Source organism: Balaenoptera ricei, chromosome 2 (genome assembly GCF_028023285.1).
Source record: "Balaenoptera ricei isolate mBalRic1 chromosome 2, mBalRic1.hap2, whole genome shotgun sequence".
Classification (NCBI taxonomy): Eukaryota; Metazoa; Chordata; class Mammalia; order Artiodactyla; family Balaenopteridae; genus Balaenoptera; species Balaenoptera ricei.
In genome coordinates, this window is record NC_082640.1 from 138491979 (window position 1) to 138513861 (window position 21883).

Consider the following 21883-nt stretch of genomic DNA (forward strand, 5'->3'; position numbering starts at 1 on the left):
AGCCTGGCTTCCCACATCATCTTCTCAAAACCTCAGTGGGAGATTATGACATTTAACAGACATAGAGTTACACCAGACATCAATTCATCTTGCCTTTTTCAAAGAGTTATCTACACTCTCTAACTTAAATAGTCCTTCACATAATTGAAAAGCAATAGCCTTCTACTAACATTCAAACATGTACAAATACTCAAAATAGTCCAATGCAGCCAAGAGAAAGTGCCTGCTCCAATTTATCTGATCTAGGACTAAGTTCTCAAATTGAAAACAAAGCCCTGAAAACACAAGTATCACTTGTTTATAAGTTAATAAGTATCACATGTTCCTCTTCCTGTGTATTTGGTCTGAAACCACAATTTTAAGCTAAGAGTGAAACTTTTATAAATTCTGAAAGGAAAACTAGAATAAGAAATCTAAGTCCATCTGCATTCTATCCCATTGTCTTCATCAAGAACAGTGGAAATGATGGTTAAAGTGAAAACACTGAACCTATGAAAATAAAAAGAATACTAGATACATTATAAGCCTAAGGCAGAGATTGTATCTAAAAGTCAATTTTGGAACTAGAATTTATATACCTGCACCAGTGATGGCACTGTTTTATGTCTGTTTTCACAACGTTGAAAGTATTTAAGACTTTTATAGTTTTCACAACATTTCTATGAAAGTAGAAAGGCGTTTTTAAATTATTTGCCTCTAACCATGATCCAGAGCTTCACATCCACCATCAGAACCATGGTCTTTTTCCAGGCAGTCATAACATAAGCCTACTTCTAAGCAGTAAGAAAAATAAATACAAAATAAGAGTTTAACCAGATGATTTGCACAATGGTAAACATCCATAACAGAACACTTCATCCTAATAAAACATGTTTTATTTTCATAGTAACCTTTCACAATATTTAACATAATATCTAATTAAATAACTTTTAATAAGATATCGACTAGCTTAATAAAAAGCATAATTTTAAATAAGATTCTTATTTCCCGCTGTTAACCTATTTTTGCAAGTTATTCACTCTCTCTCACCCTAACATGACAACCCAACAGTCTCTTATGTCAGATTACCAGGACACAGAAAGGATAGTATGTTCACACAAACTGTGTTAGAATCCAAAAAAAAACAAAGAAGAAGAAGAAGTGGGTGATGTTTTGATATCAAATGTCAGAGAAAGTACAAGCAGAATATACATCCATCCTCTATCACCTTCACATTTGGGGCCATTAGGCATGTCTATTTTATTAGCATTTAAAGATTAGAGAACACGAGTGGGGAAAGATATAGTAGAAGCAGCTACATATCCTTTGTTTGCAAAATCATGCTATTAAAAAATGACATAGAGGGACTTCCCTGGTGGTCCAGTGGTAAAGAATCTGCCTTGCAATGCAGGGGACATGGGTTCGATTCCTGGTGAGGGAACTAAGATCCCACATGCCGTGGGGCAACTAAGCCCACGTGCCACAACTATTGAGGCCACGCACCTCAACTAGAGAGCCTGTGTGCTGCAAACCACAGAGCCCGTGCACTCTGGAGTCCATGCGCCACAACTAGAGAGAGAAAACCCGGATGCCACAACCAGAGAGAAACCCACGTGCTGCAACAAAAATATCCCGTGTGCAGCAACGAAGATCCCACATGCCACAACAAAGACCTGACACAGCCGTAAATAAATAAATAAAAATTTTAAAAAATTACATAGAAATGGGTAACTTACATACAACTGCTGAACTTAATTTAAATCACAATGACTTATACCCCTGCACAAGCCAATGAGATGCAATGGTGGCAATGACTGTGTCTCAGTTCTAATTTCTAACCCTAAGCTTACAATTTAGCTGTAGAGATAGGTTCAGGTGATTCAGTAAGAGAGAGAGATAGTTAAGACTTCCTCTGGTTACCCAGATATCCACTTGGCCAACTCCTTAGTCTCTGCGCAAATCTAACCTTCTCAATGTGGCCTACCCTGTCCATCCCAATATAATTCCTCAACCTGCCTTCCCCATCCCACCCTGGCAATCCTGAACCCCTTAACTTGTTCAGTGTTTTCTTCTTTCCACATCTTTAATCACCTTCTAACATATCATACAACTTATTTATTATGTTTATTGTTTGAGGGCAAGAATCTTTGTCTACATCGTTCACTGGTATATTCCAAGACCCCAGAACAGTGTCTGGCACATCAGAGGCTCTCTATAAATACTGGTTGAATCTTAAATACTCCTTTCTACCCTGTCATTCCCCGGCTGCATTCCAGTTCCCCATTCATCAATGTGCCTCATCCTAACCATACCCATAGGGGAAAAACTGGGGCTGGAAATCAATGGAGGCTCTATTTCAGAGAAGGAGAGAGGGAAAGAGGGAGGAAAAAGAAAAGGAGGGAAGGAGGTTTTAAATTTATCCCCTACCTTGGTCCCCAACAATTCCACCCTAAATTTTTACATTTAATCTTCCTAAATTTTCAATTCCTCCCAAATTCTGTCTTGATTGCCTTCTCTGTGAAATTCCTTCTCTAAACTCAGCAATACTCCTGGTCAATTGAGTGATAAAACAATTTTAAGGAATAATAACTGAAAAAATATAATCAGACTCAATGGAAGAAAAAAAAACAGAAACAGTGGAAAAAACATCTGTGTGTCTCATTTCTTTTTCCCTTCATAGCTAAGCTGCTTTAAAAAGTGGTCTACATTTCTCCTATTTCCTTATTGACCATTCACACCTCAACTCTTCTGCTCTTAATGAACCCTTTCAACTCCTTACTTAAATGACCACTATGTTGCTCACGCCTTCAAAACATTTTTATTGAGCACTTATTATATGCCAGGCACTATGCTAGGCTAGCTGATTCAGTGGTAAACACAAGTCCCTGGTCTTGCAGTTTGAGCAGAGAAGGAAGACTGACAGCAACAATGATGAGTGACAAATGGTAAGTATTATGTAAGAAGTCAAACAGCAGACAGATATGACCTTATCTAAAGGACAGGCCTCACTGAAAATGCAATGTTTATAAAGAGAAATGCAAACAGAAGACAGATGAAAGACAAGAGGAAGACTGTTCTAGTTAAAGGAGATAGTACCTGCAGAAACCTGAAGGACAAGAGTAGAGTGCATATAAAGAACCGAAGGAAATTCAGTATGGTTAGTCTCAGGACAGGCAGGGCCTTAAAAGCCATATCATTCTAAGACTTTATTCTATGGACAAGGAGAATAAAAGGGAATGACACAAAACCTCAGATTTATATTTTTTGGAAGATGAAAACATTTGCCTTACTAGAGTGGGAGGAAACAAGAATGAACACAGGTGATGATAGAGAAGAGTTCTTGAAACTTGATTTCTATGGAAAGAACTTTGTCATAACATTTTGTTTCTTCTCAGACACCTTCAATACATTATTTTCTTCTGCCACTACTCTAAGACTACTGCCTTTACTCAGCTCTCCTACAAATGTACTCTCCTGGGTGACCTCACCTATAGTACACAGGTACCACCCCATAAAGTGACAATGACTCCCAAACCTGTATCCCCAGTCCAGCTCTCTTAAGGCCAGAGGTGAATTTCCTACCATACACTGGACATAACCACCTATACACTGTCATACATCCAAAACCAAACACAAGATCCAGACCCCACAAATTTGGTAGTTCCTAATTCTGTTGATGGCACCAATAAATGTAGTCACCCAAGGCAGAAATTCTAAATGCCACTGACTACCTGTTTGTCCCTCACTCATCACCAGGTAAATTCGATCATCTGAATCTATCACTTCCTTTCATTCCCTATACTTCCAGAAACTTTGTCTAATCCAGCCTCTACACCATGAGAGTTTCCCTCCTAAAGTCTTTCTTCAGTTTACAGGAAGAAGTCCAAATTCTTTGCTATGACATACAAGGTCCATTATCTGGTCCTTTTCTGCCAGAAAATAGCTTTTGTTTGCCATCTATGGAATCCCTGCCAGATTTGGTCACACCAAACTTGGAAAGCAGATGCAGATCCCTCAAGACTCACTATGGTTTCTCAAGCCACCAGGTATTTGCACACCCTATTCCCACAGCCTAAAATTTCTTTCCTGTCTTGTCCACCTGGAAATCACCCTGCACTCTTTTAAAATCCAGTCAATGTCCCCTTCGCTTTTAATCTTCCCTGGTTCACATCATAGTTCTCTCTCCTTTCCTCCCTTCCCCAGTCCCCACAAAAAACAAAGTTGGGCATATCTTCCACTTCACTTCTATTCTGGCACTTACCAAATTATGACTGCTTTTATATGTCTGTTTTCCTGACTACATTATATGTTCCTATATGTTGACAGTGTACTTTCTCTTTCTCGTGTTTGCATCCCCATACCCTACCATACAGTTGGCACTCAATAAGTATTTCTTGAATAAATGAATGTTTACAGAAGTGTTGTGATGTAACAAGCTTTGTCTCTATACGATGGGATCCTGGGGTAAGCTTTAAAGTATCAAAAGCCGTTCCAGAATTGTGACTTCTGGCTTGGGGAAGAGAGAGGGAGGGCATATATAAAAAGGGGATTCATTACAGTGGGCCCAGTTCATCCAGCACCCAGAGAACCCACAGAAGTGATATGACGGAGTGACACAGATTTCTACACAAATTATAACATTTAAAATTGCAAAAATTAAAAATTGAAAACAAATATGAAACTCATAACGATTAACTAAATGAGAGTTTGTTCAATGGATCCTTTAAAAATGGTATTTTTGAAGACTATTTAAAGACCGGGAAAATGATGGCCATTCCAATCAAGTAGAAAAAAGAGATACATCATGATCCCAATTTTATAAAAGCCATGTTTAAACATACTGGTTTAAAAACATTTAGGAAAAAAGCCTGAAATAAACTATATTAAATTATTAACAGTATTCATCTCTGGTAATTTTCTACAACTAATATCATTCAATAAATATTTATTGAGCATCTATCTGTCTGCTACTGTACAGTGAAAAGCAGGAGACATCTGTTCCTGTCCTCCTGGAGCTAAACATGTCACACTTTTATAATCAATCGGAAAAAGCAATACAGGTTAGAAAAAAATACATGAGATTGCCCACTCCAAATTTATAACCCACAAAAAATAAAAAAAAATTACTAAAACTTCTCTGGAATCTAGATTGCGGACAGTTTTGATCTAAATATTTGGATAAAGACCACCCAAATGGCTTGTACTGTTAATTGTGAACTGTATCATGATACTACAATAGTCCAGGTCACTATGGACAGAAGGTAGGAGAGGCACTAAATCTCCAAGCTTCCTCTTCCTGTTAGAAGATTTAAAAATTAATGATAATTATAAATAAAATTTGCTCAGTTAAAATTTAATCCTTCATCTTCCACCACATTTCTTTTCTCTTTTGTGTTTCTTTCCCCTCCACTATTTCCTGCTTTCACCCTCAATGATTTACCCTATTTATCTAAAAGAAGCTTTATAGTATTCTTCTTTCAACCAGGGAATAGCCAGTTTAAGATTGAGCTCTCCCCTCTTGAGGAGTCTCAGGAAAGACAGGCGCTTCAAAGGGGATCTGTGTTTTTGAAAAACATAAAAATAATTCACAAAAAATCTCAAAGCTGTGGTACTTTTAAAGCTCCAGCTCCATAAGATAAAAAAAGAAGTAGGGATAATATCTGACTAGAACAGCAACTAATTTACCTGCATTATTCTTAACTGTAATTATTTTGCTAGTTTACATCACAGATTGAAATTCTCCTAAAACTTCTTAGGATTTTCAGCTCATCCTAGACACAGTGATAAATAACAAAATTACTCTAAGTGCTCTGAGTTAAAAACTTCAGCACTACAGTTTGAATGTTACATGTTTTTAGGCATATTAAGGAGTAAATATAAACTGATAAAATTCTATAGGACTTCGAATGCTGAAAATGGATATGCTATGAAATAGTTTTCCAGAAATATTTTTCCTGGAGGGCTCAAATAATTGAAATTTGTAATAAAAATACATATACAGGATATCATAATAGGCATTACAGGAATATATAGAGTATTAAATGCTAACTTAGTGTTGTATATGCCCAGTAAGTATAAAGTATAAAGTATATGCCCAGAGAATTAGGGGGCAGAAAGGCTGATAGCCATTCATTCATTCATTCCTCAAATGTTCAGAAAGTACTTACTCTGTGCCAGGCATAATTCTAGGAACTATTAGAGATAGAGCAGTGAATAAAAGAGATAAAATTCCTGCCCTCATAGAGAGTAGGTTAGTGGATTGAGATAGATAATAAACAAGAAAAAATAAGTAAAAAGGTGGGATGAATTGGGAGATTAGGTTTGACATACATACACTACCATGTGTAAAATAGACAGCTAGTGGGAACCTGCCATATAGCACAGGGAGCTCAGCTTGGTGCTCTGTGATGACCTAGATGGGTGGGATGGGTGGGATGGGTGGGGGGGAGGGAGGTCCAAGAGGGAGGGGATATATGTATACATATAGCTGATTCACTTCATTGTACAGCAGAAACTAACAAAACATTGTAAAGCAATTGTATTCCAATAAAATTTTTTAAAAATGACATTAGATGGTGATAAGTGCAAAGAAAAAAGAAGTAGGAAAAAAAGACTGAGAGGATATAAAAGCAAGGAGGGAAGGGAGCAAGCCATGTGGCTGTCTGAAGAAAAACATTCTGAGCAGAAGCAATAGCCAGAACAAAGGCCCAAAGGTAGGAAGATGGCAACACTGGCCTGCTTGCTCTTCCTTATGTTTAAGGAAGAGCAAGCAGGCCAGTGTTGCTAGAAGAGAGTGAAGCAGGGTGAAGAGTAATAAATGAGGTTGGAGAGATAAGGCGGAGGGGCTGGGGCCTCCTGGAGGCTTTGAGTAAGGCAGGCTATAACAGTTGGAAATGGGGGTGGGAGGTGATGCCAGGTAATTAGAACAAAGGAAAACAAAGACAAGGAACCAGGGTTTTGAGGATATTTAGGAATTAGAAGCTGGCTTGGTGTGGAATGAGTATACACATAAAGTGAGGGAGCATGAATATGAGGGAAGGGGATCATTTGGGGGGAGGGTGTTTGAAAGTGGTGTATGATAAATATTTTCTTGATCCTCTGTTTAGGAGCTGTTGAAGAGAGAGATAGGGCAGGGAGGCACCAGGGTAAAAGGCAAGCATTAGCTGTCCCTTTAATATAACCCTTTGCTTTCCCTGGCAAGGATAAAATCCTGCTCCAGATAGTTGCTTTAGTTGTTATATTTATAAAGAAAAAAGGTGAAGGCCTTGGGATTTTTGTGGGGAAAACATTTTAAATTTTCTTGTAGTAGGGAGGAGAGAAAATATACAAGAATTGGAATTCAGATTATTGTATTATGAACATGAACTGAATTGATGATTACCAATTGTATGACTAACATGAACTAGTGTAATACATAGTGAATCATAAGATGGAGGTGACCAAAAAGTGGGACTGAGAAGGGAAAAAGGAATTTCAATTTTTTAAAAAGCATTCCACAAAATGGCTAATCCATGAATAAACAATTAAGAGTTAACTACCCCTAATTCTACATAAAGAAGAGGATTCTATTATAATTATCTACTTTGAATTAAAATTATTCACAAGGCAAAAGCTGGAACCTTCCTCCCAATTCAACATCCCATACAGAACAGTACCTAGTACAGAAGATTCAAATCCTTGTTTAAAGAATAAAAAGCCTACCCATTACATTTCATCTCAATAGAATCAAACAGTGCTAGAACTGTCATAACACAACCTCAAATTGTTACTATTAATAGGGAGAATATTAAACAAAAACAGAAAGGTTAGGAAAAAGGGATGTTTTTTCTTCCATATTACCTGTAAAAAACAACATACCCTAAAGGCTTCTACTGGTTAATTACCCATATGACACAAGGCCATTTCAGGTATATGCAGGAGTGCTGTTTGGAATAATGGGATACCTAACATGATTAAATCCAATAAACAAAGCTGTTCCAAATCAAAGGAAATGCCCCTTGATATACCCATGTGAGTTGCATTAGTGCTCCCTTTTTGGAACAGAGAACAAAAAGCATAAGGCAATCTAAAACAATCTTTCCTCTTCATCCTTCAAGAACTCAGTGGATTTAGAGAACTGGGTTTGCTTCTCTATGATGTTTTTTTAAATCTCAAATTAAGAGTAACTCATCCTCATCATTTGTCTCAAATAAAACAAACGAGCATAATAAAAATACAGCAGCTCTTAACCACTCTTGGTCATGGTATGTTATAAATCCCAAAGAGAGGAACTGCTAAAGTCGAAAAAGAATCATCAATCAGATACAAATAATGAAACTTCTGCCGGGAAAAGAATCGTTCTTCATAGGGTAATGTTTGTGCACAAGTCACTCTGACCCAGTATTAGCCTGCTTACAGATAAAATTGAGAGACAGGGTTTCATAGGACTTTTTAAACCAAGATTATCCATCAAAAAGTTTTTTATGCAAATGTCGGAATGCCAACATACTTTGTCTACTGTCTTCCAGGAAGCATTCTTCCATGCTAAGACAAGAATATCCTCAAGTGCAACTCCATAAGCGGATTCGAACTCCCTTGGATACCATAAATAGGCGTTAAAAAGCCTTTATACCACAAAAAAGTACTACGGTAGTTTGCAAAGGTGTGTTTAGTTCTGCTTGTTGGAGCGATTAGAGCAAGCAGTGAATAGAAGGTGCCCTGAATCGAGTACACGGAACCCGGCCGCGGCATCTCCAAGATACAACAATAAAAGCATCCTCCCCCCTCCTCATACTTCCCCAGAAAGTGGCCCTATACCCGGGAGCCAGCGGACCGCAGGGAGAGAGCCCGGCCTGCCTCACCTTATAGACGTCCCCGTAGGTGCCGCTGCCGACCCTCTGAACGAGCTCGTAGTCCTGCTGCGGGTTCCGCCTCAGGATGTCCGCGCCAGGCCGCATAGGGGCCTCCATATTCGCACAGGGCCCGGCTCCCGCCGGCTCTGCCCGCGGCGCCCCGATTCCCGCTAACAAGGACGAGCGGCGCCGCTTCCTAACATGGAGCCTCTGCCCGCAGCTCCGCCTGCACGAGAAACGAGCAGAGGCTACAACCCCGAGCGGCCCAGCCCCGTCCCTTCCGCCCGGCTGGGGCCAGCGAACCAGCGGGCCTGAAAGGCTCTCCCCGGCGCCTAGCCGCCGCGTTCCGGCCTCGGCCCTTCCCCCTTCCCCGGCCGCCCGCGAACTGCCAAGCCGGGTCTGCCCGCCCGCCGGGGCCCGGGGCCGGCTGGGTACCTGAGGGGGGCGGCTCCACTCTTTGTTGAGCGCCGCGCCCGGGACCTACTTCCTCGCCGGCGCCAGCGTCCTGCTTCCCGGCGCCCGCCGGCCGCTCCCGGTCCGGCGCCGTCGCCGCCTACCGCTGCACCGCACGTTCTCTCGCGGACGGCGGAGGGGCGTACCGTCGCTGCCGCCGCACCACGTTCTCCACCCGGGGCTGCGTCACCGGGAGACACGTTCCCGGCCAGCGTAGGTCGGCGCCCAGCTGCCGGCCCGAGCACGCCGGCCGCAGGGCCAGAGTGCCGCCCTGAGGCCTGCTCGGGACACGACACTCTCCCGGCCGGGCCGCCGCGCCCCCCCCCAGGCCGGCGCGTCCTTTCCGGGCCCAGGCTCTGCTTCCCACCCTCGGGGCTTAGGGAAGCCCCCGGGCATTCGTGGGCCGAAGCGCATCCGCTAAACCGCCCCCCGCTTTGTCGGGTAATCTTTGAAGGTGACGGCTAGAGGGAGAAGGGTGAGCACGAGGGCGAAGGGAACGCAGCCCTCCCAGTTCAGAAAAGGTACGTTGAGGGCACTGGGCCAGGTGAGAAGTCACCTGGCAGTGGGGCACCAGGGAAGGAGGTGGGGGAGTGGAGTGCCAGATTAACTAAGTCGCGGCACACCCTACTGCACCGTCCTGTTTTGCAAATTATTCTCAGTGGTATGAGTTTGAGGCTTCACTGCACACCTGCGCAACCTGTCTTCTACTGAGTTTTCCCAAGACATTTCTGAAAGTCTGAATTCCTAGGTAGTCTCGATGGCCTTTATCCCTGTTGGGCACACGCGCTGTCTGAACGCGGGTATCGCTCCTTGGGTCAGGAGTTTTGCAGAATCTGAAACAAAGTCAGGGACCTGGTTCTGGCTCTACCACTTCCTCAGTATGTGACCTGGGATAAGAAAGACATCGTATTTGGCAATGTCTCCGTTTCCTTATCTGCAGCATGAAGAGGATAAGGTTTTGCATCTGACACCCAAGGAAGTGTTTATAAAGCATTTTACAGGATTATAAAGAGGGTTCTCAAAATATAAAAGGTTTAAAAATACTTCACAATGCACAGAATATGAAACAGGAGTTTAGGGAAGTAATTTGGCTGATATTTAACAAGCTGTTTTGTAGTTTCAGTTCCAGTCTTGGTCTGAAGGTAGAAATAAAGTTGCCAGTTTGTATACTGGCAAAGTTATTTCTAGAGCCCTGTGAAGGTTTTGAACAAAAAAGCCAGCTAACACTTGGCCATTGCATTTAGTGACTGAAAAAATCACAAAAGAGCAAGTTGCAGATGTTGGCTTGTGGCTTTGAACATCCAATTCAATTCCATTCTTGGGCAATGTACTCCTTGTTGTTGATCATTGTAATCAATTGCATAATGTAGAAATTAAATTCACACCTTAACAGGACAGGGAATATATGTATTTTCTTGTGCTCCGTGCACAAAGGGCACTTATTTAGGGAACATAAGTAAGCTCAGACTTACATGCTCTATGGACAAAGCCTATGTGTTTGCTGCATTGAAAAAATTGTTGAAGAACAGTTCCTTCTTTCAAAGCTTCTTGGCACTTGTTTTGGTGGGCAAATACTTTTGGCTTCAATGACTCAAAATCTTTTCAAATGTTCTATTGGTATCCTAGTACTTATTTACTGTCATAGATTTCTTTTTTTCCCCCTTTGACCCTATAAGCATTGATCCTTTTTCTAGTCTGAAATTTATTTATCGTTACTTATTTATACCTACATTATTCCTCAGAGAATTTGAGGCAGCATACAGAAAATGCATACTATAACACAAGATAAAAATGAGGAAATAGGTATGATGTTAAAGAAAGGAAAAATAAGATACCAGAACAATACAGCAAATTGGCCAAAGCAGAGGGTTTCATAGTGTTTTTGAGACCACAGTAAACCAATTAATTGAGAGAGAGTTACATCTTTTCCTGATACTAAGAGTTTAGGAAAACTTACCTCATGGGCCTTCCTAAAATGGAAACTCTGAATTCCCAGTTTGAAACAAGGATAAATGTCTTTCTGACACTCCTTTAAGCATGTTATTCTTGAAACACAATGTTTGATTTGAATTAGGCAATAAAAAGTTTGAGGTCATAGGCTTCAACAAGACCCTGGAGTGCAGATACTTTATGCTGCCAGTAATGGCAGATCCACATGCTTTGATCATCAACCCAGAGGTGGCTAGCATGGAAAAAGTCAAGATTTTATGTGGTGGTTAAGAAGTGCCTGCCATAATCGTTCTTTTACTTGTACCACAATTGTTGCAAGCAAAAAACATCTGCTTTATACTAACTCCAAGAGAATCTTTAGAATTTTTAAATACTGGTTGAGTTAATTTTATCAAGATCAGTGAAGTCATAGCTTGTCTGTTAAATATTTCATGGTTAGTAAAGAAATTCACATTCAATTTCCATAGAATAAACATACAGTGCATAAATTTAATTTTACGTCCTAAACAATTAAGCACATGGTTTCAAGGTTGAAGGTAACATAACAATAAAAAGTTTTCAACTGAGCACAGAAGAGTTTCTTACAAACTACCAAATTTCATAATGCCAAGGTATTGAGTAAGAATAAGTATGGCTTGATATAACTGTCATATATTCTTTGTGTCTTCATAATATGACATGTTAATATATTCCATGTTTTCCTGTTATCTGCCTAACAACCTTTTATGGTTTGCTCTATGCTTTATAGTGTTTTTCCCTTCTTTCAAAGTTCTTTAGTAAAATGCTAATTATAATCTGTGGCCTCTTGTTTCAATTTTAGCCAAGGCTTAATTTTTTAAAATTGGGGGACACAGGGACTTCCTTGGCAGTCCAGTGGTTAAGACACTGCGCTTCCACTGCAGGGGGCGTGGGTTAGATCCCTGGTCAGGGAACTAAGTTCCTGCATACAGCACAGTGCAGCCAAAAAAACAGAAAACAAAATGAAGGACATAAAATTTTTTTAACTTCTACCTAGGTAAGTTTCACAATTTAGTAACCAAGACAGAATGGCTAATTAAAACCCTCAAGTGTGACAAAACAGAGCATGAGGAAAATAATTTCAGTATGGAACATATAGGCTTAAACAATATAATTTCCTGATGAATCTTCCAACATAAACTAGTTGCAAAATGTAATTTTATGTGATTGAGCTTTATAGGTTTGTTAAATATAAATCAATTAAATATTGGAAGACATTTGCCATAATTATCATTTGGATTTTGAAATAGTTAAACTATTCTTTCTGTTACTAATGAAGATCAGTTGTCTGTTGAGGCCAAAACTGTGTTTTCAAAGTGTAGGAGAATTCTGTTTTGTTCTGGAGAGCAGTAGAACATGTGTCTCATTCAGAATCAGTATCAGGTCATTATAATGGGAGTTTTAAAAAGAAGAGTTGAGGAAGGCAGTGCACATCCTTTTTTTATCCAGCTTAAATTGATCATCTGATATGTAACTTTGATCCCCAGCGTGGTTTGAAAGTTTATATGAGAATTGATATCAGGGTTCCTGTATTCAGCTCAGTTGAAAAGCAACTCTTGGCTTGCTACCAGGGCTCGGCAGATACTAAACACCTGACCACAGGATTCTAAGTGATTTTGTGCTGCGAACTGCTCTTTAGGAACTGGGTTTTATCTGATGACTCATAAATTGAACATAGGCAGCAGAATTCCATTGTCAAATGGAAAGGTATATACTGGGGTGGCCTGAGCTGATCTGGAAGGCACAAGTAAAGTACATGGACTAACTTTCATTGTACCTGCCCCTACTTCTTTGCCACCTTTTTTTGAACCTATCTTTGGGCTCATGGTCATTTAGCAGAGGAAGGAAAAGTTGGGCCTGGTTTATTAATGGTCTGGATGATACACTAACACCCACTGAATTATGGCCCTACTTCATAGTGAAGTGGACCTGAAAAATAGAGATGAAGAGAAATTTTCCCAGAGGGCATAATTTTGAATAAAACATCTGGTTGTCCTCTGTGTTAGGAATGAAAGATTGCCTGAGGTATGGATCTATACTGATTTATGCACAGTAATTAATAGGCTGGCAATAACTTGGAAAGAAGATGATCAGAAATAAGGAAGTCAGTGGGAGATGTATTATGGATGGTGTCTCAAAATTAACCTGGAATGTGAAAATGTCTGTGAACCATTTGACTGCCCACAAGAGGGCATCCGTCCCAGTAATCAGGTATACAAGATGATCTGTCCTACGGATGTCAGTCAGCCTCTACCTAGTCACCCTAGTACTAGTTCAGTGGGGCCATGTGGCAATAGGAATGGAGGCTAAACACGGATTCAGTGGCACGGGCTTCCACTTGCCAAGGGTAATGCGGTTACTGCCTCTATGGTGTATTTAACTTCCTTACAGCAGAGGCCATTGCAGTGACCCTAGTAAGGTACTATTCCTTAGACAGACCAGTCAGTTACCTGGTGGCAGTTTAATTAAACCAGGTCCCTTTGATTATGGAGGGAAGAGCAATTTGTCCTCATGGGAATAGATACATAGTCCAGATACAGGTTTACCATCCCTGCTTGGAAAGCTTCTACTAGTACCACAATTATGGACTTACAGAATGCCTTATTTCATCACTATGTATCACAAACAACATTAAATTTGAGCAAGTAGCTCATTTTACTATGAGGAAGTGTGGCAATGGAGTCATGCCCATGAAATTAACTGATCTTAACCTCAAACCCATCACTTAGAAGCATCTAGTATGATACAATGGAGGAAAGTCCTGCTGAAGGATCAGTTGGCTGAGAGATAACCCCTGTGAGGTTTTAACTCAGTAGCCACTATATATTGCCATCTACCCCATATTCAGAATGCATGGGCCGAGGAACCAGGGGGTGGAGGTAGGAGTGACCCTTTTATTATTCCTAGTAATTCACTTGAAGAATTTTTGTCTGTACAACTTTGACTAAAACATCGGGCTTGGTGGATCTGAAGGCCCTGGTGTGCAAGGGACAGATACTTTCCCCAGATAACCCAGTCACAGTTCCATTAAATAGGAAGCTGACACTACCACCTGGGCTATATGAGGTGTTCAGACCACTGAGCCAACAGTTAGAGAGGGGGTCATTGTACTGGTTGGAGTGATTGGTCTTAATTACCAAGGGGAAATTGGTTGTTGCTCGACAAAGAGAATAAGGACTATATCTGGAACCCCAGGTATGCACTAGGGTACCTCTTGGTTTTCATATGTCCAAAATTACTGAACAATGGGGAACTGCAGCAATCCAGTAAATATAAGACCACTAAGGACTTGGATCCTATGGGAGTAAAGTTTGGATCGCCCTACCAGCTGAGATACTAGTGGAGGGTAAGGGGGAAATGGAAGTTATGGTTATGACCTTGGGCATTCTGCTCAGAAACGATCCTCTTTCTGTATTATCAGAACCACAGTTTTGTGGACCTTTTCTGAGTGGCTATGTCCATTAAAGGAGACTGAGACCTTCCCCAATCTTAGGGGGTAAATGTCGATTGGCCTAGCCTCATTCCTCTTGTTAAGGGGATGGTTTAGGCTTAGACCATTGTGGACAATGATACATGAGGAAAAGTCTGCTGGAGTGCTTTTTAACAAGGTACACAAGACATAGACATGCCTTTTTCTGTCTCTAGGCATGGCTGTCTGCCTCTGATGATTGGAATGGCAGATGCCGTTTTGGAACTATGGCAGGAGCCTGCATTAGAAAATAAGCCCACACACAGTATGGTAGAATGCAATCTTGGTCCTAGTGAAATAGTCTGCTTATATTCTCCAATATCCATTTCCCTTCCTTCTGTGGTATTAGATTCCCAAAATTTTAGTTAAATACATGGTATATTTATCAACTGCATGGGACATGTATGGTCAATGGTATTTGAGGTGAGGTGATGTGTGCAACTTCTGGGTTGTACCCTCAGATTGGATATATCCACTTCTTCCTTTTCTTCCCTTCTACATGGCTGGAATGAGGATGTGACTGTCCAAGCAGCCATCTTGGATTACATGATGGAAGTCCCAAGTTAAGGGTGGAAGAAAGTATAAAGAGGCCACCATATTAGCCCTGGATGGCTTACACTCAGATTATTTCATGAGAGAGAAATAAGTGTCTTAAGCCACTGTAGTTTTTTTTTTACAGCAGCCAATTCTTTATCCTAACTAATCCATGATGATGTTGCACTGATGAATGAACCACCATAGAACCAACCTGTCTTCAAAAAAATTATGTGACAGTAAATGTCCTTTTATTTAAGCCATTTTGAGTTACAGCCAAAAGCATTCTAACTGATATACTTTTCCAAGATTGCTAGTTATAGAGGGAAGGAGCAAGTTGGATCATCGATTACTGAAAAACTCCTGATTGAGAGTTTTTTGGGGGAAAATGAGCATGGTGAAGGAACCAATAGAAGAAAAAATAATTGAGGATATAGGAGGGAGGGAATAATTTTTGGAGTAATATCCCAGAGGAGTCAGGAGAAGAGAGGATCTAGAGTACTAAAGTACAAATACCTTTTCTTCTTTTTTTCTGATTTAAAATAAACTTGACTTTGACTTTTAAAACACAGCCTTATTGAGATATAACTCACATACCATATAATTCACCAATTTATATAACTAAGTGATTTTTAGTATATTCACAGAGTTGAACAGAATTGATTTCACAATCAATTTTAAAACATTTTTATTACCCCCAAAAGAAGCTTCGTATTCAGTAGCAATTGCTCCCCAATTTCTCCCCAACCTCCCACCCACCCTCTCTAGCCTTAGGCGACCTTTAATCTACTATCTGTCTCTATAGATTTGTCAATTTGGGGCATTTTATATAAACGGAATCATACAATACGTGGTCTTTGTGATTGGCGTCATTCAGTTAGCATAATGTTTTCAAGGTTCATTCATGGTATAGTATTTATCAGTACTTCATTCCTTTTTATGGCTAAATAATATTCCATTTTATGGGTATACCACATTTTGTTTATCCATTGATAGTTATTGGTATTTAGGTTGTTTCCACCTTTTGGCTACTACAAACAATGCTGTTATGAACATTCCTATACAAGTTTTTGCATGAACATGTGTTTTTCATTTCTTTTGGGTATATATCTATGAGTGGAATTGCTGAGCCAATTGGTAACTCTATATCTAACTTTTTGAGAAGCAGCCAGACTGTTTTCCAAAGTGGCTATATTCCCACCAGCAGTGCCAGTTTCTCCACATCCTCACCAACACTTTTTATTGTCTTTCTTTTTGGTTACAGTCTGAGGTGATGTCTCATTGTAGTTTTTCAAATTTTGATTTGCATTTCCCTAGTGACTAAAAACATTAAATAATCTTTTCATGTGCTTCTTGGCCATTTGTATATCTTCTATGGAGAAATGTCTATTTAGAGCCTCTGCCCATTTTTTTTTAATTCTGCTATTTGTGTTTTTACTGTATCATACTGATACCTCAGATTCCAGTTCAACACCACAGGGTTCATTCTGTCCTTCCACTCTCCTTATTATAACTTCATCTCCAAAAGCAAGAAATCTGGCTCTGATTACACATGATATATTTATACTGCAAATTACTGCAAATTACTGCAATTATACTGCAAACATAAATAATTTCAGAATTGCTAACCCACGTATGTCCTGGGAGAAAAAAAAATATGAACTAAAGAGCAATACTTGTATACAGTTTTTGTCTTTAGTCTTACAGCATACAATCAAAATACTATTTTCTAAAGCTCCTCAGGTTTAGAAAGCACTTCAGTGTAGTTATGTTATTCCCCTGTAATATAGTTAGGTTCACTTTTCTTTTTTTTTTACTGTTTGTAATTCCATTTTGAGTTCCTTCCACCCCTAGCCCCATATCCTGATTGATTTATTTTTTAAAATTTAATTAATTTATTTTTTATACAGCAGGTTCTTATTAGTTATCTATTTTATACATATTAATGTATATATGTCAATCCCAATCTCCCACTTCATCCCACCATGATTGATTTTAGTTATTTATTTTGGAGAATGTGAAACATTGCCATGGTTCTAACAATCAGGGCTTTATGAAAAGGTTACGCTTAGAGAAGCATCAGTCCTCCTAATCCTTGCTACCCTATTCCCATTCTTCCATTGCTTCCATCCTATTCTCACTCATCTCCTGTAGATAACTTATCTCATTGGTTTCTGGTTTATCCTGTATTTCTTTTGCACAGAGGAGCACATACATTTTTTATATGCTTTTCTTTCTTACAGGATGGGTAAAGTATTTGTGCTTTGGGGTTTTTTTTTTTTCATTTAACAGTGTATTCTGGAAATCAGTATTTATCAGTTCATAAAGATCTTCTGTATTCTTTTTTATAGCTACATAGTATTCCATTGTGCACATGTATTATAGTGTATTTAACCACTCTCCTATATATGGGCATTTAGGTTATTTCCAACATATTGCAATAACAAAAATGCTGCAATAAATTACTCTGTATGTATGTATTTTCGTACTGTTGGAGGTGTTTCTTTAGAGTAGATTAAACTTATGGTTTTAAAAAATAAATGTGTTCTAACAATGTCCACTGAAAGAGTCTAGAAACAGTGAAATTCCAGCTAGCAGTGAGCACAGCTAGCATTCAGATCTTGGTTTCTAAATTCCTTTTCTCATTAAAAGCAGCCAGAGTTTCTTGGAGGACCAGTTAATCCTAGTTCTGAGGCAGGGAAAATACAAGGGAAACTTGAAACATTTTCTTGTGCCAGAAAACAAGGAAAATGATCAAAGACAAATAGGACATGTTAAAAGGACACAGGTGTTAACTTGAAGGGGCTACCATTGGTCAAGTTTAGGGCAATTTGAGCATTAGAAAGAATAATGATGGTAAATGATACAGTGAAGTTTTTTTAGATTTTATGAATCCATGAAGTGGATAGTGGTACTCAACAAACAAAGGTGGCAGAAGAAATGCCAACTACTAAATGTAGAATGTAAAAGAAGTGGTATAATTATTTTAAAATCACTAATGTAAAGTCAGTTCAGGCAAGGATGTCAGTGGATGCTAAAAACCATTGGATGAAAAGTTCTTGGCCAAGACATTCACACAGTCTCAAGTATTATCTCACAGATTACAACAGAAAAAGGGTTTTTTAAAGATAAGTTTCTTTTTCAATTAGGAATAGATACTGAATTACATATATAACATTTTTGGGGTGGAATCTACTGTACTCTTTTTTAATGGGATTCACCTGAAAGGGATTGTCAGGCTAGAATGTGAGCTGAGAATTATAGTAAAGAAATACAAGAAAAGCAGAACACGCTTCTTTTTATTTAATGAATTTGGTTTGTAGGTATGGGGTGAGTTAATTTCTATCTTCCTATGTTGTCTCATTAGTGTTTAGGGAATGCAACTCTGTTGAACACAGTCTCCTTTAAAACTGTAATGTAAACTTTGTTTACAGTGTTCTGAGGTCATAGAACCATTAACTGAAATATGAAATGCATAAGATTTGGCAGTGGTGAGTGAGAGAGTTTGGTTTTTGACATATTGATTTTGAAGTGTCAGTAGGAAAACAAAGTGAAGATGACCTCAGGCAGTTATAAATTCAGCTCTGGAATGATGATTATCTCTCCTCAAGAGAGCTTCAGACTAGAAGAGTAGATTTGGGAATCAACAGCATGGATGGAGGTCCTGTCTGAAGCCATCATAGTAAATTACATTGAGGGCACACAGAGTGAAGAGTTGCTTATGATGAGGAGTAAACAGAGACCAAGGATCTGGTAATTAAGAAGCTAGCAATAATCTCCTAGGCAGAACTGATCTGTGTAGAGTATGGGCAACAACCAAATGCAGGTGAAAACTGTGTGAGGAGGTGAGGAATGGGATGATGGTATCTTGAGGGTCAGGTAGCATGAAGGGACAGTGTTTCTAGGACATTGAAAATTAAGTTTATAGGGAAAGAGGAAGAAACCAGTGAAAAGGGAGAGATTGAGAGTGTTTTTTTAAAGTATTTACTGCCTTTTGCTTTCAAAATTGCCTGCAACCTTTGTTACGGCCAAGGCTCTTCCAGACTATGTAGTATGACTTTACTTAGAATATTTGTCAGTATAATGCCAGATGATATCTCTGCACATCTAGTGGGAAATTTTGCCCTCTAGAATGGAGTTAGTTACAGATTATGGTGAATCTCCAGCTTTCATTTATCTTGATCTTAATCTAAATTTGATATCCTAATTTTAAAAGACAGGCCTGTTCAGTATACAGGTACAAGAATGCATGATACCCTCTTTACTAATGTGACCTTGCTTTTAAATTAGGGGGGGAATGGTACCTGGTAGATAAATGCAGATTTTTAAAATTTCTTTGGCTATATAAATGTTGCCAGCATGTTTCTACTAATATGTAACTCGTCTAGGAAACAGGTATTTGAACATACAGAGTCATGCAGTATATTGGCTTGTGTTATTTCTGACTGTATAATGCTGTTAAATTCTTTGAGTGTGTAAGGGGGTGCTGTTTATTTGTATGTTTTTTCCATCGAAAATGTTGCAGTACATTGTCACTGTCTTCAGGCTCTGGGGGTGGGCTGAGGTAGGGAGGGTGTGACGCTGGTATTTGTGTGAACTTGGGCTTGTGATGCTGAGCTTGGTTCATCCCTTTCTCCTCCCTTCTCCTCCCCACTCCTTCCCACCAGCGCCACAGCAACATCCTCAGAGTCTGAGTGAACTGCGCCCAGCGCAGGCACAGAGCCTCCCACCGCCAGCAACCTGCGGCCGGGGGAAGAGCGAGCGCCGTGACAGCGCCCCACCGCCACCAGTCCCCGGACCACCATGGCCAAGAACCGCAGGGACAGAAACAGTTGGGGTGAGTAGCATATGGTGACTTCTGCAGCCTGCACGGGGACGGGCCCTCCGCCTTCTGCTTCTGGAGACGAGGAGGGCCAAGGGCTGCTCGGCGCCAGCATCCAGGGCTGGGAGATGGCCACCGCCGAGCGGCTCCCTGTCGGGCGGGAGGAACCGTGGCCGAGCGGGACCCGTGGAACCGGCATCTCGCTGTGGGGCGGTGGGGCGAAGGCTGCAGCCGAGCGCAGGCCGAAGACTCTCGCTTCTCCCCACCCTCCCCACCCCAGTCCTCCTCCTCCCAGCATTTGGACAGCACCCACCCGGTCGCCTCCGGGGGACTCGCTGGTTCCGCTTTAGCGAAAGGAGGTTGGCAGGAAGGGCGAGGGTGGTGGGCAGGGGGCGGTGGTTACAGGAGAGGGGCGGAGATCGCCCACCCCTTCCCCACGAGCTGCGAGCTCCCCGGCCTTGCAGGGCTCGGACTTCGGGCAGGAGGGCGGGCGGGCTGGCAGGCAGCGTTGGAACAATGAGGCGGAGCGCGCCGGGCCCAGGTCTGACCGTTGCCAACCCGAGCGACGCCTGAGAAGGGGTGCCGCTTGGGAATCCCCTAAGGCTGCGGTACTCATTTTCATCTGGGGGTTGGGTGGGGAATTTGGGAAGAAGGGGAGCAAAGTTGTGGTTTCCAGCCTTCCGCCCCACCCCGACCTGGTACCCCATTCAGGCCGGCCCTAAGGGTGGCATTGTTCTTAGATTTTACCTTTTGGAGATATAGGGCTCATGATTCAGCATCAGGCCGAGGGGAGGGGGAAGGAAAGGCTAGGCCCAGTGGGTTCACGCCGCGAGTGGGAGGGCGGCGCTCACGCAGGCGGAGAAGAGAGAGCGCAGTGATGCGGGAGAAATCGCAGCCCCGCCCGCTCTGCTGCTCCATACTGGGTGCGGACGGACGGTTAGTGTGGGCAGGTTGGGCGTCTTTTTCCTCTTTGGGCTCCCGACTTCTTCCAGTCACAGTGAACCCACTGCCATCTTAGGGCATTTTATTATCTGCACCAGAGCAGATCTCAGACCAGTGTGGCTTAGTGGGCAGAGAAGTAGTTTGTTCATTAGCTTTGAATTGTTATTTGGAAAGTTTACAGGCACTAGGAGTTCAGAGCTCCTTGATTGACTCTCTTCCGTGTCTCAGTGAGATCTCTTCTATAACTGTCCATCAGATTGAGAGGTATAAATTTAAATTTTCATTAGTCATTTTGGTTATCTTTTATGAAAATTGATTATCTTTTATCAAAAGATCATATTTTTCCTTGCCTCTGATTGGTCACAGGACCAGCTTAACTCCCAAGTAGACAAAGTCTACATTTGAGAGATTATCCAAGGTTTATGGTAGATGTGGGAAGTTGGAGCAGGGAGGTCTGTCTTTAGTTGTCTGAGTTTAAGAGAAATCGGTTCCATTTTCTGTTGTCACCAAATCCCAATTTTAGTAGGCGTGACTACTGCAATAACACCGTTTTGTTTGCGTCTTCTGAAATATCGGTAAAGTTTTTCAGAGTGTCCCCTTTCCATCCTTTCCCTTGGCCTCCAGAATAGGAGTTTCTTGAACAGTCACAGTTAAGGTGTGTCTGTGCACTGTTGACTCAACCCTGTTAAGAGACAGGCATGTGAAAATTTATTCTGACGATTAAAATTTTTCTCCTTCACGAAGCTTTGGATCATTATTTTTCAGTATTGCCTTTGGTTATAAATTTCTTATGTAGTGGAGGTTTTTTCTTTCTTGAGAATGTGGTTCTCAAATGGGATTTGCATAAAAATCACACTGGGAACTTATTAGAAATGCAGATTCCCA

General features: G+C 40.8%; 2 protein-coding genes across 4 annotated transcripts in view; one reads left to right on the forward strand and one right to left on the reverse strand.

The window, feature by feature from the left end:
- Nucleotides 1-9661, reverse strand: part of MAP4K5 (mitogen-activated protein kinase kinase kinase kinase 5) — a 144627-nt gene extending 134966 nt beyond the window's left edge. The window contains exons 1-2 of the mRNA XM_059914200.1: nt 9246-9661; nt 8820-9036 (exon numbers count right to left, since the gene is read on the reverse strand). Of these exons, the coding sequence (XP_059770183.1) occupies nt 8820-8927 (108 nt within the window). The 5' untranslated portion in view covers nt 8928-9036; nt 9246-9661. The remainder of the gene's footprint in view (nt 1-8819; nt 9037-9245) is intronic.
- ATL1 (atlastin GTPase 1) overlaps nt 9509-21883 on the forward strand; it is an 87604-nt gene continuing 75229 nt past the window's right edge. For all 3 annotated transcript variants that reach the window (XM_059914197.1, XM_059914198.1, XM_059914199.1), the window contains exons 1-2: nt 9509-9784; nt 19902-20071. In XM_059914197.1, the coding sequence (XP_059770180.1) occupies nt 20038-20071 (34 nt within the window). In that variant the 5' untranslated portion in view covers nt 9509-9784; nt 19902-20037. The remainder of the gene's footprint in view (nt 9785-19901; nt 20072-21883) is intronic.